The following is a 16,562-nucleotide window of genomic DNA, read 5'->3' on the forward strand; positions in this document are numbered from 1 at the left end:
GGTACCCTTTGAATAATCCTTGTTAAATGAAATAAATATTTTAAATAGTTTTTTCTGTTTAATGTTCCGGGTATTTTAGATTGTACTTTGTAAAGTGTATTCCTACAGTTAAATTTATTCAACATTTTTTTTTTGGTTTCCTAAAATGCATTTGCCTGCGGGCGCCAACACCCTCCTTCAATTTTTTTTTATGATTTATCCTCTAGCCAAATTTTTTAAACATTGACAATCTGGTACCTCTTGAATAATCCTTGTCTTATGAAATAAATATTTTAAATAGTTTTTTCTGTTTCATATTCTGGGCTTTTTAGTTTGAAATTTGAAATGTATATTTCTTCTGTAAAATTTTTTCCAAATTTTTTTTTTGTTTTTTAAAATTCAAATGCCTGCAGGCGCCAACACCTTCTTTCAATTTTTTTTTTTTATGATTTTACCTCTAGTCAAATTTTTTAAACACTGACAATCAGGTACCCTTGAAGAATCCTTGTTTAATGAACAAAATATTTTGAATAGTTTTTTCTGTTTAAGATTCTTGGCATTTTAGTTTGTACTTTGTAATGTGTATTCCTAAAGTTAAATTTTTTCAAAATTTTTTATTGGTTTCCTAAAATGCATTTGCCTGCGATCGCCAACACCCTCCTTCAATTTTTTTTTTAGGACTTAACCTCTGGCCAAATATTTTAAACACTGACAATCAGGTACCCTTGAAGAATCCTTGTTTAATGAAATAAATATTTTGAATAGTTTTTTCTGTTTAAGATTCTGGGCATTTTAGTTTGTACTTTGTAATGTGTATTCCTACAGTTAAATGTTTTCAAAATTTTTTTTTGGTTTCCTAAAATGCGTTTGACTGCGGGCGCCAACACCCTCCTTCAATTTTTTTTTTATGATTTAACCTCTATCCAAATTTTTTAAACATTGACAATCTGGTACCCTTTGAATAATCCTTGTTAAATGAAATAAATATTTTAAATAGTTTTTTCTGTTTAAGATTCTGGGCATTTTAGTTTGTACTTTGTAATGTTTATTCCTACAGTAAAATGTTTTCAAAATTTTTTTTTGGTTTCCTAAAATGCATTTGCCTGCGGGCGCCAACACCCTCCTTCAATTTTTTTTTTATGATTTAACCTCTATCCAAATTTTTTAAACATTGACAATCTGGTACCCTTTGAGTAATCCTTGTTTAATGAACAAAATATTTTGAATAGTTTTTTCTGTTTAAGATTCTTGGCATTTTAGTTTGTACTTTGTAATGTGTATTCCTACAGTTAAATTTTTTCAAAATTTTTTATTGGTTTCCTAAAATGCATTTGCCTGTGGGCGCCAACACCCTCCTTCAATTTTTTTTTAGGACTTAACCTCTAGCCAAATATTTTAAACATTGACAATCTGGTATCCTTTGAATAATCCTTGTTTAATGAACAAAATATTTTGAATAGTTTTTTCTGTTTAAGATTCTTGGCATTTTAGTTTGTACTTTGAAATGTGTATTCCTACAGTAAAATGTTTTCAAAATTTTTTTTTGGTTTCCTAAAATGCATTTGCCTGCAGGCGCCAACACCTTCTTTCAATTTTTTTTTTTTATGATTTTACCTCTAGTCAAATTTTTTAAACACTGACAATCAGGTACCCTTGAAGAATCCTTGTTTAATGAACAAAATATTTTGAATAGTTTTTTCTGTTTAAGATTCTTGGCATTTTAGTTTGTACTTTGTAATGTGTATTCCTAAAGTTAAATTTTTTCAAAATTTTTTATTGGTTTCCTAAAATGCATTTGCCTGCGATCGCCAACACCCTCCTTCAATTTTTTTTTTAGGACTTAACCTCTGGCCAAATATTTTAAACACTGACAATCAGGTACCCTTGAAGAATCCTTGTTTAATGAAATAAATATTTTAAATAGTTTTTTCTGTTTAATGTTCCGGGTATTTTAGATTGTACTTTGTAAAGTGTAATCCTACGGTTAAATTTTTTCAAAATTTTTTATTGGTTTCCTAAAATGCATTTGCCTGCGGGGCCAACACCCTCCTTTAATTTCTTTTTTAGGATTTAACCTCTAGCCAAATATTTTAAACATTGACAATCTGGTACCCTTTGAAGAATCCTTGTTTAATGAAATAAATATTTTAAATAGTTTTTTCTGTTTAATGTTCCGGGTATTTTATATTGTACTTTGTAAAGTGTATTCCTACAGTAAAATGTTTTCAAAATTTTTTTTTGGTTTCCTAAAATGCGTTTGCCTGCGGGCGCCAACACCCTCCTTTAATGTATTTTTTAGGACTTAACCTCTGGCCAAATATTTTAAACATTGACAATCTGGTACCCTTTGAATAATCCTTGTTTAATGAAATAAATATTTTGAATAGTTTTTTCTGTTTAAGATTCTTGGCATTTTAGTTTGTACTTTGTAATGTGTATTCCTACAGTAAAATGTTTTCAAAATTTTTTTTTGGTTTCCTAAAATGCGTTTGCCTGCGGGCGCCAACACCCTCCTTTAATTTCTTTTTTAGGACTTAACCTCTGGCCAAATATTTTAAACATTGACAATCTGGTACCCTTTGAATAATCCTTGTTTAATGAAATAAATATTTTGAATAGTTTTTTCTGTTTAAGATTCTGGGCATTTTAGTTTGTACTATGTAATGTGTATTCCTACAGTAAAATGTTTTCAAAATTTTTTTTTGGTTTCCTAAAATGCGTTTGACTGCGGGCGCCAACACCCTCCTTCAATTTTTTTTTTATGATTTAACCTCTATCCAAATTTATTAAACATTGACAATCTGGTACCCTTTGAATAATCCTTGTTAAATGAAATAAATATTTTAAATAGTTTTTTCTGTTTAAGATTCTGGGCATTTTAGTTTGTACTTTGTAATGTTTATTCCTACAGTAAAATGTTTTCAAAATTTTTTTTTGGTTTCCTAAAATGCATTTGCCTGCGGGCGCCAACACCCTCCTTCAATTTTTTTTTTATGATTTAACCTCTATCCAAATTTTTTAAACATTGACAATCTGGTACCCTTTGAGTAATCCTTGTTTAATGAACAAAATATTTTGAATAGTTTTTTCTGTTTAAGATTCTTGGCATTTTAGTTTGTACTTTGTAATGTGTATTCCTACAGTTAAATTTTTTCAAAATTTTTTACTGGTTTCCTAAAATGCATTTGCCTGTGGGCGCCAACACCCTCCTTCAATTTTTTTTTAGGACTTAACCTCTAGCCAAATATTTTAAACATTGACAATCTGGTATCCTTTGAATAATCCTTGTTTAATGAACAAAATATTTTGAATAGTTTTTTCTGTTTAAGATTCTTGGCATTTTAGTTTGTACTTTGAAATGTGTATTCCTACAGTAAAATGTTTTCAAAATTTTTTTTTGGTTTCCTAAAATGCATTTGCCTGCAGGCGCCAACACCTTCTTTCAATTTTTTTTTTTTATGATTTTACCTCTAGTCAAATTTTTTAAACACTGACAATCAGGTACCCTTGAAGAATCCTTGTTTAATGAACAAAATATTTTGAATAGTTTTTTCTGTTTAAGATTCTTGGCATTTTAGTTTGTACTTTGTAATGTGTATTCCTAAAGTTAAATTTTTTCAAAATTTTTTATTGGTTTCCTAAAATGCATTTGCCTGCGATCGCCAACACCCTCCTTCAATTTTTTTTTTAGGACTTAACCTCTGGCCAAATATTTTAAACACTGACAATCAGGTACCCTTGAAGAATCCTTGTTTAATGAAATAAATATTTTAAATAGTTTTTTTCTGTTTAATGTTCCGGGTATTTTAGATTGTACTTTGTAAAGTGTAATCCTACGGTTAAATTTTTTCAAAATTTTTTATTGGTTTCCTAAAATGCATTTGCCTGCGGGGCCAACACCCTCCTTTAATTTCTTTTTTAGGATTTAACCTCTAGCCAAATATTTTAAACATTGACAATCTGGTACCCTTTGAAGAATCCTTGTTTAATGAAATAAATATTTTAAATAGTTTTTTCTGTTTAATGTTCCGGGTATTTTAGATTGTACTTTGTAAAGTGTATTCCTACAGTAAAATGTTTTCAAAATTTTTTTTTGGTTTCCTAAAATGCGTTTGCCTGCGGGCGCCAACACCCTCCTTTAATTTATTTTTTAGGACTTAACCTCTGGCCAAATATTTTAAACATTGACAATCTGGTACCCTTTGAATAATCCTTGTTTAATGAAATAAATATTTTGAATAGTTTTTTCTGTTTAAGATTCTTGGCATTTTAGTTTGTACTTTGTAATGTGTATTCCTACAGTAAAATGTTTTCAAAATTTTTTTTTGGTTTCCTAAAATGCGTTTGCCTGCGGGCGCCAACACCCTCCTTTAATTTCTTTTTTAGGACTTAACCTCTGGCCAAATATTTTAAACACTGACAATCAGGTACCCTTGAAGAATCCTTGTTTAATGAAATAAATATTTTAAATAGTTTTTTCTGTTTAATGTTCCGGGTATTTTAGATTGTACTTTGTAAAGTGTAATCCTACGGTTAAATTTTTTCAAAATTTTTTATTGGTTTCCTAAAATGCATTTGCCTGCGGGGCCAACACCCTCCTTTAATTTCTTTTTTAGGATTTAACCTCTAGCCAAATATTTTAAACATTGACAATCTGGTACCCTTTGAATAATCCTTGTTTAATGAAATAAATATTTTGAATAGTTTTTTCTGTTTAAGATTCTTGGCATTTTAGTTTGTACTTTGTAATGTGTATTCCTACAGTGAAATGTTTTCAAAATTTTTTTTTGGTTTCCTAAAATGCGTTTGCCTGCGGGCGCCAACACCCTCCTTTAATTTCTTTTTTAGGACTTAACCTCTGGCCAAATATTTTAAACATTGACAATCTGGTACCCTTTGAATAATCCTTGTTTAATGAACAAAATATTTTGAATAGTTTTTTCTGTTTAAGATTCTTGGCATTTTAGTTTGTACTTTGTAATGTGTATTCCTACAGTTAAATTTTTTCAAAATTTTTTATTGGTTTCCTAAAATGCATTTGCCTGTGGGCGCCAACACCCTCCTTCAATTTTTTTTTAGGACTTAACCTCTAGCCAAATATTTTAAACATTGACAATCTGGTATCCTTTGAATAATCCTTGTTTAATGAACAAAATATTTTGAATAGTTTTTTCTGTTTAAGATTCTTGGCATTTTAGTTTGTACTTTGAAATGTGTATTCCTACAGTAAAATGTTTTCAAAATTTTTTTTTGGTTTCCTAAAATGCATTTGCCTGCGGGCGCCAACACCCTCCTTCAATTTTTTTTTTATGATTTAACCTCTATCCAAATTTTTTAAACATTGACAATCTGGTACCCTTTGAATAATCCTTGTTTAATGAACAAAATATTTTGAATAGTTTTTTCTGTTTAAGATTCTTGGCATTTTAGTTTGTACTTTGTAATGTGTATTCCTACAGTTAAATTTTTTCAAAATTTTTATTTGGTTTCCTAAAATGCATTTGCCTGCGGGCGCCAACACCCTCCTTCAATTTTTTTTTTAGGATTTAACCTCTAGCCAAATTTTTTAAACATTGACAGTCTGGTACCCTTTGAATAATCCTTGTTTAATGAAATAAATATTTTAAATATTTTTTTCTGTTTCATATTCTGGGCATTTTAGTTTGAACTTTGAAATGTATATTTCTTCTGTAAAATTTTTTCCAAATTTTTTTTTTGTTTTTTAAAATGCAATTGCCTGCAGGCGCTAACACCCTCTTTCATTTTTTTTTTTTATGATTTTACCTCTAGTTAAATTTTTTAAACACTGACAATCAGGTACCCTTGAATAATCCTTATCTTTAAAGAACTAAATATTTTAAATAGTTTTTTTTTGTTTAAGAATCTGGGCATTTTAGTTTGTATTTTGTAATGTGTAATCATACATTTAAATTTATTCAATTTTTTTTTTTGTTTTCCTAATATGCATTTGCCTGCAGGTGCCAACACCCTCCTTCAATTTTTTTTTTTAGTAATGTAACTCTAGTTGAATATTTTGTATTGACTTGAAAATTGATAACTTGGTGCCCTATGAATAAACCTTGTTTAATGAACTAAATATTTTAAATAGTTTTTTCTGTTTCATATTCTGGGCATTTTAGTTTGTACTTTGTAATATGTATTCCTACAGTTAACTGTATTCAAATTTTTTTTGGTTTCCTTAAATGCACTTGCCTGCAGGCGCCAACACCCTCCTTCAATTTTTTTTTTATGATTTAACCTCTAGCCAAATATTTTAAACATTGACAATCTGGTGTCTCTTGAATAATCCTTGTTTAACCGTTTCAACGCCCCCCCCCCCCCCCTTTTTGTTTTAGTGATAGAGCTTTCAGTTTTTGTGCACTTGGACTTGGTGCACATTTCTGCACAAACGATGCACAAACGTTTGGCGTGGTCAGAAGTTCAAATTTCGAAAGTGGGGGGGCCATTGAAATGGACCTTTTTCTTCTCATACATAGCCCAAATGTACATGTCTTACGAATTGCCTAAATATTACTCCTTAAAACATGTTACGTTGGGATTATAATAGATTATAATAATTAATTATTATTATAATATTATTATTGCAATTTGTTTTGTCTGACTCAATTGGTAACCTGACAAATCGACCATCCGTCATTCCTACCTAAATATCAAGACACCTTGGAATAGTGATAAGGATTACTGATAAGTGTTAACGCGTTATGTACTTGTGTCAGACTTTTATACTTCACTATAATATGGAAATCTGTGAGTTGTGACTTGTCCGACTTGTGTATTCACTGTTCATCACGAATAATTGAAATATTATAATATCTCTATGGTGCTCATATTTTCATAATGTTCATCTACGGCTGTAAAATGTAAATATTTATCATCTATGTACAATTGTAATTTATTGGTAGTACTATCTAATATTTTATTGAACATTGGGATTGGGAAACTTACTTAATATAATATTTTGTATTCAACTCTTGAGTACAGTTAAATTATTGTTCTGTGGTTCAACTTACAATGTGGATTTTCAGATATGTAGTAGAAGGCATTTTATCATTACATTGTAAAAATAGACCTATCAACTAGTTAATAGGTCTATTGTCTATGTTTGGATTATTGGAACTTTAACTTAAAACATTATCATGGCTGTTGATGAAGAAGCAATATCTAAAAGGGTTACCAGTGTACTGGAGACACATTTAGAAAGTGACAAGGTAATTTTTTGTTTTTATCGATGTCTTTTATAACAATATAGTTCAACTATGTTTTTTTTAAAAGGCACACCAAAATTTAAAAAATTTAAATATATATTTTGTTCATTGTTGTGTGGCCTTTAACATTATAATTTAATATTTATGTAGCATAGGGGCATAATGTTAAAATAAATATATATTTTAGCATGTAAGTTACTATAATGGATAGGGCCTGAGAATCAAAATGTGCAGAGGCGTCGTTATATTTTGTTATTTAATACCGTTTCTACAGAAGAATTTGACACGAGTGTGTGTGTATGACAGTCATATGTGGAAAAGCGAACAGCTACCATACCAGCCATTAATGAGATATTATTTTAAGTTTGTTTTGAATGTAGTAAAATTATACCTTCCGTTGTGTAAAACTTGTTTGCAATCGTTTGAAGTTCTACCTTCATGACTGAACAATGTCGGGGTATTCATTTTACAATAGGTCTAAAAGGAACAGATATTAGACAATAAACGTATGTCATCGTACCACATCTTAAAAACAGTGCTGGCTAAATTGAATTTTGGATAGTCATTAACTTAAAGTGTACTAGGATAAAATGTAGGATTTAACACGTGTCACTTAATATAACTACTTGTGGTACACCATAATGTAAAAATAAAATTTTTCAGTTATGCTAAAATATGGTACCTAATGTTTATCATTAGTTACACCGCTTTATTTAATTTAAAAAATCATATTTGTGGCATATTATGCTCTTTTATAACTATTTGTGTGGACAATGAAGGGACTTTTATATATTTTTTTAAATGGCACCTGGAAATCTTATAATTGTTATACCGGCCTTAAATACTTTCTTCATTATAACTGAACCATCTTTTCACTATGATCTATACGTTTTTATATATTATATGTGTATACCTACTAACTGGCCTAAACATATTTATAAATTTATATTATTTAAAATGTTATAGGATGCACTAGAAGCGTTAAAAGAGATATCAGAGTTTTATACTGAAAATACCTTGGAATGTAGAAGAGGCTTAAGAACTAAAATAGAAAAAAGAAGTCTTGCATTGAATGAAGTAAGTTTTTTTGAATAAATATTGTACAAAAAAAATGTTATGGTTATTATTAGTATTTTTATTATAACATTATATTAGATATTACTATACTCTGTCCCACAAGAGAACATGCCTTGGCCCGACCAAAATTATTTATTCATTTATCACTCATATATTTAAGGTATTATTATTGTACTTACTGTTTTCTTAATATTTTATTATTTTTAGAATTTTTTAGCATCTTTTGAAAAAGTGAAAAATGCTGTAAATGCTTTACATGACAATGTGAATTCTTTAAATACTTCAGTCATGTCTATGTCATCACAATTGAAAGATACTAAAACAGACACTCAGAACTTGATTGAACTCACAAAACGATTACAACTCGAAAGGTACGTCTCATAGAAAAGTTGATATTTATATTTGAATTTAGTAATTTATTTATTATTTAACAAAAAAACATTTCTAAACATTATTTCATTTTTTTTTTTTTTGTATTAAGGAAAAGTGTGTCCAATCAACAATTATTAGCAGATGCTTATGTGAAAACATTCCAGTTGAATTCTTCAGAAGTGGCTTGCTTGCGATCTAACAATGTCACTCCTGAATTTTTTACAGCTCTACGCAAAACCCAAAATATTAGCAATAATTGTAAAGTGCTTATGCAAGCTGGTCATCAAACATCAGCACTTAGTTTGATGGAACAGATTTCTACCTACCAGGTAATGTTTATTTTTGAATAATAACCATTATCATGAACTAACACTTAATCTTGAGTTGGCGGTAGAGAGTTATAGACTAGATACAATATAATAAGCAGTTAAAATTATAACAAAATACTAATGGAGACTTTAGAGGACGCCACACTTGCATGTGTTGTCTCCGTCTTACGATCGCGTAACATACCAAATGTTCAGCAGTTCATGTTTTATGCCGTTAGCATAAAAATTTGAGTGAATCGACCTATTATGAAACTTGATGGTAAGAATATTATCTGTGTTTTGTCAAAAGTTTTTTTACAATAATTCAGTTTTTAAGTGAGTTATGAGCATTTTTAATTGACATTGTACACGCATAACTCACCTAAAAACTGAATTATCGTAAAAAAAACTTCCATCAAAACATAGATAATGTTCTTACCATCAAGTTTCATAGTAGGTCTATTCACTCTAATTTTTAAGCTAACAGCATAAAACGTGAACTGCTGAGCATAAATTTTGTATGTTTCGCGTTTGTAAGACGGAGACAACACATGCGGGTGTGGCGTCCTCTTAAGAATATATTATATCAAAAAACAATGAATAAATATAGGTACTATGTTATATTTATATTTACACTCATTAAGTATTGCATTACTACTGTAGCAAATGGCGATGGATGTATTATATAGATGGAGCCAGTTGTATTGTAAAGACATTGAGTCCACAGTTACTGGTCCTCTACTCGTATTTGCAATGGAGGTGTTGCAAGACCGACCAGTATTATTTAAGTAAGTCTAACCCTGAGTCCTAACTTATTCTCTCAAGTAATATAATATTTATTACAATCGTATTAGTTCCCACTGATATTGTCTTTAATTTTTACCTTTTAACAATATCAGTTCTTATTACACATTTGTTTCATGTATAATATATTTTTATGAATAAACTATTAAGTATTCTTTTTTAGATATGTATTAGAAGAGTACTGTACAGTTAGACAATCTGTAGTCGCACAAAGATTCATAGATGCTCTGGCAGCAAACAGTTCAAATGATACTTCATTGAAAACGTATTCAAAAGACATACGGCAGTACATTAACAACATGTTATCATGGTTGATTGATCATGTTCCAATTGAAAGAAAGTATCTCACATATCTGTTGAAAAACTGTGATAAATTAAGTAAGAATACTCTTGTGCTTTCATTTCTAGTATATAGTCTAATACACAACATGATAAATATTTCTATACAATTTCATTATTGACGTAGATGTCGATGAAGAAATATCATTATGTATGAGTAGCATAACTGAAGGATTGTGCAATCCTTTAGCATCACGCGTAGAGAGTGTACTGCATATGAATGAAAACCCAATTGACCTCTACGGTGTCGCTAGTTCACTGAAATTCTATCTCCAAATAGTAATTAAAGTAAGTTTACAAATAAACCTAACTTAATGACTTATAAGTTGCTGTAATTCATTGATTTTAATGATGAATGCCAGGGCGGATTCAGCTTAAAAGGATGTCAGCGCATTATATATTTTCTCTCTGACCCACACGCAACATAGACAAAACTCAGTTGCGCAGAATCGTTTTTTCTATGTTTTTAAGTAATTTCAGAGTAAAATCACCCATTACAAAAAAGATAGAGAATAATATTTTAGAGGAAATGACATATCGGTTTTATATTTTATTGTTATTTTACTTTGTATTCAACTTTGAAATAAACAAAAAAATGTTGTAAATTTAAATTATGTTTAAATTATTTTGAAACATTATTTAGAGAAATCGATATGTCATACCCTCAAAAATATTATTCTCTATCTTTTTTGTAATGAGTGATTTCACTCTAAAATTACTTAAAAACATAGAAAAAACGATTCTGCGCAAATGCATTTTGTCTATGCTAGAGAGAAAACAAATAGTGCGCTGACATCCTCTTAAAGAAAAATCTGGATCTTTCCTGAATGGTCAGTCTTGGTGTGAGCCTTTTAATAAATAATACTTTTGGTTGATAATATTTTATAACAAATAAACTTCTTTTATAAATATAACTACAATATTATGTACAAATGTACAATATATTCCTACTAAAAATTAAATTGACCATGCATTAATAACAAGGAGCTTAACTATTAAGTGACAGATGTTATATAATTAAACTCTTTGAATTTATCGTATTAATTAATTTGTTAGACGTTTGTATTGTATTGCCGTTTTGCCTGTATTTAACTATGAAATTATAAGTTTTAAGCTAATTTATTACTTATAACTAGGAATCAGATTTTAAAGCATATTATGCTCCTCTTTTATATATGAGATAGAAATCTAATTTGTATACATAAATTTGTTTCATTTCATTCTGATTCCAAATAAACCAATTTATTTTTGATTTTTTCGGCTTTTTTTGTAATTAATCCAATCCGTTGAATTTTAATGTTTATTAAGCTATTGTAAAAAAAAATTTAATTTAATTAATAAGAAATGTAAAAATCAGGAATACGGACTAAATGGGTTAGTATTGTTTTCATTCATAGGCTTGATTATTAAATGTATTAAACGTAATGTTATCGTCGATAGCTTATCGTCCTACAGACAGCCTACAAATATTAGCAAAATAGAAGGTTGTTAATTTTTTTTTTAATTTAAATTGATTTTTCAATATTTTTATTCAATTTTATACCTAGCTTAAGATAATTTTTGTTCATGCTTTTTTTAAAAATAAATATGCTTATTTTGTTTTTTCCTAACAAGTTAATGTTTTTTTTTGCTTTGAATTGTGCTTTAAAGTCTGAGCCTTACTTATAACGTACAACTATATATACTGCTGTTGATACTGTATGGTTTAAGGCCAAATGTGCAATAGAATAACAATTGTTGGTACATAAGTACCGTAGAAAATTAGTGTTACAAAAAAAAAATGAAAAATCTTTTATTGTGGGCCATTTAATTATTTTAGTATATTTCCCGAATCGGAAAAAATATGACCTATATTGACAGTACTAAGTTATATTTTATTGGTTTGTAATTTTAAATTTAATCTTATAAGAACGTATACAGTAGTATGTGGTAAGTACCATAAGTATTGGTCAATGGTGTCTGATCATAAATGTTTGACGCCCGTTTTTTGTTTGGTGGAACGATAACAGACCAATACTATATTATGTTTTTCTTCAATTACATTTAAGCCATACAATTTGGTTAATCAAATGAAAATTTTGGTTTCAGACAGTACCCTCTGGACAACTGTGTCAAACAATTGAAGAATTACATAAAACTATGGAATGTGTATTTTTAAACAAACTTCAAAACTTAGTACGGGATACTCTTTTGGAACGTATTGAAGCACCACCATTAGATTTGTCCCCATCACCTGGTATTGGACATTTATTAAATATCCTCAGGCAAGTGTTGTCAGTGGCTGCAGTTACTGAAGACAAACAAGAAGACACATCCATGGTATGATACAAATACAAATATACAAATCAATACTGTGAATTTAATGTTTAACTTTAATTATTTTGGTTTTAGATAGTATCTTGCGTTTTGGAACCATTACTTCAAGCAATCAATTTAAGTGCTTCGCGACTAACCCCATTAGACATGGCTGTTTACCATCTCAATTGCTTGTATGACATACATGAGACACTAAGACAGTACCAGTATGTTGAAGACAAACTTGAAAAATTACAGGTCTGTTAACCAACATTAGGTAGTAATTATATTTTAGTACAATATTGATCTTATATTGTTAATCATGCTTCAAGGCTCAAATGGCTGTTCAAATAGAAATTGTTTCTACTGAACAAGCAAACTATCTTGTCACACATTTAAATCTTGAGGAAATTCAAACCATTTTACAAGGTCATGGAGCAAATATTCCACTGTCTCAGATCCAAGGAATGGAAGCTGAAAATTTGATAAATTTTTTGGTAATTTCACATGATTGATTATCAATCAATATAATATTGGGTAATTTGTGTAACCCTAAATATATAATGAAGATTACATGCTACACTTAAGTGTCACAAGACACATTAACTTAAGTCCACGTATAGACAATAAAACAGTGTTTGGGTTTTTAAAATCAATTTAGATTGTCCTGGGAAAGTTAAGTTTTTGTTTACTATTTTATAATATGTAGACCCGGCATAATAGATACCTATATATTGAATTCAATTAATTTCTGATATTATTCTCTATTTGGCAAAAAAACACATAGCGGCCGAACAAAAATTGTCTTCTATTTATCCCCGTGCAACACCCTGTCATAGTGGAACCAGGCTCAATAGCAGAGTATCACATGGAAATGCCCAAAATCAGCATAATATATCGATGGTTAGAAGGCAAACGAGAGTAAGCGCCAATTTCAAAATTGTTGGGGAAAGCCGAAAAACATATTTTCACATAAACTGTATTGCAACCCTAGAACATCGTATAACTGATCGTTTTGAGACTTAATATGAGATATAGTGAGTTTTCAAGTGTTTTTTATTGATTAATTGTTCATAATAATAATATATTTGTGTATTTAAAGCTAATTTAAAAAATTTCTTTTACACCTCTTTTTTTCTGAGCTTGGCATTTACATCCCAAAGATGTTATATTGAATACAAAGGCTTTCAAAGTCTAATATTGTTATTTTTTTTATATTATTAACTAAATTCAATAAAGATTTGTACTAAAACTATTTAAAAAATTGAAAATACAATCTTAAGATTTAAAATAATTATTTTAGAATTTTTAATATTCATACTTGATAAAATCTTCATAAAAATTTACAAATACACTTTAGTACTTACTTAGTAAATTATTTGAACTAAATATTTACCTGGGCTCCAATTTATTTTTAAAAATTGTTCTTGTACCTAAGATAATTATAATAATGAAAATATAATGCACAGAGTTAAGTAAAATAAGCGTTCTATTATTATAATAACTTTTTTATTCTTTAGCTTATAAGTTTCATTAAAAATATAGGTGTATTGTAATTACTTATTTCTTTTTAAGTAATAATATGCTATAGCAATTTAAAACGATAAATTGATTTAACCATCAACAATGACGCTTACGTTTTATAAAGATTTCCTTGAATACTGTTTACACCCAATTTTTTCATTCCCTCCAATTCTATGCCATTTGCATCCACATGTTATAACATCAATTATTGAATATTAACAAATTATATCAATGTTTAGGTTGGATTAATCGATGTATAATCATGCTGTTTACGACAATATGCAAAAACATCGATTTTGAAAAAAGTGCCGCTTACACCCTTTTACCTTCTAACCATCGATATGTTTATCATACATAATCTTCTTTACAAATTAAGAGTTACCAAAATGTATTAGTTGTCTGTTTAATTATAATATTAATTGTTGCAGAGTAAATTGGAAAGCATGCTAGTCATGCCTCATACTGTAGCAGTACCACAAATTGGTTGTCTAAAAAATCCTTTACATTTAAGTAAGGTTAGGCGACAATCTAATGAAGTGATTTCTGCTGTTTATAAACAACTATACGAACATGTACACAATCCAACTAATGAATATGATAATCCATCAACATTGATGTCTAGAACGCCGGATCTCGTGTATCAGTTATTAGTCAACGATGAAAATCCATTGTGAAATCAATCTGTGTGTAAAATATGAATCAATTCAATCTTAAAATTAAATAACACTGTAATTGCAAGTCAATCGTTTATTTATTTACAAATAAGAAAGTAATATTACAGTATTAAAATTAGCTTATAAAAAATAAAAATACAATATTATTTCTCTAGCAATGTACCACGAGCATGTCTTTTTAAGTCCAATGCTATTTCTGGTTCTACAAAATCTGCCGTTTTACGTTTATGCATGCCTTTCCTCTCTAGCTGCTTTTCAATTATACGTGCATTGTTTGCATATGAATCTGCTACTTCCCTCTATTTACAAAATAACATTTTTATAGTGTCAAATATTGCAACATAATAATTAATATTATAATAATATATGATGCACAATGACTTACCGCTTCAATTTCATCTTCTTCTTCGTCAATAGTAGATACTGTCACCGAACTGAACTTGCCCATATTCTTAGTGTGCTTGGTGACCATAATTTTCTTTGGTTTTTCAACAGCCACTTGATTATATATATCCATTTTAGGACCCTCGCCAGTACATTTGATCAAAGCCCCGTGTACAATAAAATAAACATTATTATTGGCCTGGTGTTTATAGTACAAAAATAAACCGCATCTGTAAAAAAACATTGAATTGGTAATTATTGAAATAGGTATTCAAGACAATTAAGGTTCACTAACTTTTTGCACTTTAATCTATGTTGTTTTTCAACACCTTCTTGCCGTTTCAAGTAAACCGTTTCGTCTTGATCGTAGGTCATTTTATTGGCATGCTTGGAGCCATCAATTACTCGGGCCCCATCCCGTTTGCGAAGAGGTAGTTTTTCCAAAGCACAATCTGAAATCAATAAAAATTAGCATTTAGTATCATCGTGCTGCATTGGTGGAGGATAGTTAATTATACATGGCAATCACGTTGAAACATTCTAAAATAACCGATTATAATTGTGTAAAACCTAAAACAGTTTAGGACTGAAATGAAACCTCACACAAAATTATAAATTTTAACTCTCACTCACCCAAAATTAACGTCATCTGACCGCACAAACAGTAATACGAGTGCAGCGGCTTCTCCTCGTTATATTCTTCTTGGTCTTTGGTGTCCGAACACACTATACTGCGAGAAACCACTTTTGGCATTTTAAAATGTCAAACCAACATTTACCGGATAAACGTAATATTATAAATTATTCTATTTAAACAACTGCTCGTTCTGTGTACTCACTAGACAGTGACTAGTCTACTGAGTACAGAACTACTGACTAGTGAGTACTAACAAAAACAAATACTATAATACAAGACACTGTCATATGAAAATTGGCGAACTATTTCTTATCAAAATATCATTACAATATTGATAGCCACCCGAGATTGTTATGATAGTTGCCTATTTTACTCCTTACGATTAACATGGACAAAATTATATTCAATCTCGGGGGGGCAATGATAACAAATTGTTCGCAACTATTTTAAACAGACTTCTATACTACACTCACAGATATCTATATTATACTTAATATATAGATATCTGTGACTACACTGTACTATATGGCAATCTGTGCTATTTTAATACAAATTACAGAGTGTCCTGTATTATTGTATATAGTATTTGGTACTGACTACTGAGTAATGAGTTACTACACACGAAAAAACTATGGTAAATGGTTCGTAGTTTCACCAATACGGCGGGTCACGGATAGTTAATAGATATATATTATCTAATATATCTATTAACCATGACCGAAAATACTTAGGTGGATTGAATATCCACCGGGAAAATACCATATTCATTATCACAAATCGTATGAAAAACACACAAAGCGTTTTCCATCTGACTACGTCAAAAATGCACACTACACGTGAACACTGATACCATAATCACAGTATCACATAATTTTCCACACCGCCAAAATTCACGGTGTCGACCAGTGTACACCAGTGTGCACTAGTGCAATCACACGGAAAA

The 16,562-nt window shown here is 29.5% G+C and overlaps 2 protein-coding genes across 2 annotated transcripts; one reads left to right on the top strand and one right to left on the bottom strand.

Annotated features, from left to right (window-relative positions):
* Positions 1-6,697: 6,697 nt before the first annotated feature.
* On the top strand, positions 6,698-14,662 carry LOC132943408 (conserved oligomeric Golgi complex subunit 6). Its single transcript, XM_061012392.1, has 12 exons — positions 6,698-6,860; positions 7,026-7,208; positions 8,172-8,282; positions 8,490-8,653; positions 8,764-8,983; positions 9,626-9,750; positions 9,930-10,144; positions 10,233-10,393; positions 12,194-12,424; positions 12,497-12,658; positions 12,733-12,897; positions 14,353-14,662. The coding sequence occupies exons 2-12, from the start codon at positions 7,137-7,139 to the stop codon at positions 14,596-14,598; spliced, it is 1,872 nt and encodes a 623-aa protein (XP_060868375.1). The 5' UTR covers positions 6,698-6,860; positions 7,026-7,136; the 3' UTR covers positions 14,599-14,662.
* LOC132943409 (STING ER exit protein) lies at positions 14,657-16,390 on the bottom strand. Its single transcript, XM_061012393.1, has 4 exons — positions 15,616-16,390; positions 15,278-15,434; positions 14,984-15,212; positions 14,657-14,897 (listed from the first exon to the last, which is right to left on the bottom strand). Exons 1-4 carry the CDS (start codon positions 15,734-15,736, stop codon positions 14,742-14,744), a joined length of 663 nt encoding a protein of 220 aa, XP_060868376.1. The 5' UTR covers positions 15,737-16,390; the 3' UTR covers positions 14,657-14,741.
* Between the last annotated feature and the right edge of the window lie 172 nt (positions 16,391-16,562).

This window comes from Metopolophium dirhodum, chromosome 4 (genome assembly GCF_019925205.1).
Source record: "Metopolophium dirhodum isolate CAU chromosome 4, ASM1992520v1, whole genome shotgun sequence".
In the NCBI taxonomy this organism is placed as follows: Eukaryota; Metazoa; Arthropoda; class Insecta; order Hemiptera; family Aphididae; genus Metopolophium; species Metopolophium dirhodum.

Coding starts and splice junctions, on each gene's coding strand:
- LOC132943408 (XM_061012392.1), top strand. CDS start 7,137: ATGGCTGTTGATGAAGAAGCAATATCTAAAAGGGTTACCAGTGTACTG. Junction 9,751..9,929: donor GACCGACCAGTATTATTTAA/GTAAGTCTAACC, acceptor ATTCTTTTTTAG/ATATGTATTAGAAGAGTACT. Junction 12,425..12,496: donor AACAAGAAGACACATCCATG/GTATGATACAAA, acceptor TTTTGGTTTTAG/ATAGTATCTTGCGTTTTGGA.
- LOC132943409 (XM_061012393.1), bottom strand. CDS start 15,736: ATGCCAAAAGTGGTTTCTCGCAGTATAGTGTGTTCGGACACCAAAGAC. Junction 15,435..15,615: donor TCAGATGACGTTAATTTTGG/GTGAGTGAGAGT, acceptor TATTGATTTCAG/ATTGTGCTTTGGAAAAACTA. Junction 15,213..15,277: donor CATAGATTAAAGTGCAAAAA/GTTAGTGAACCT, acceptor GTTTTTTTACAG/ATGCGGTTTATTTTTGTACT.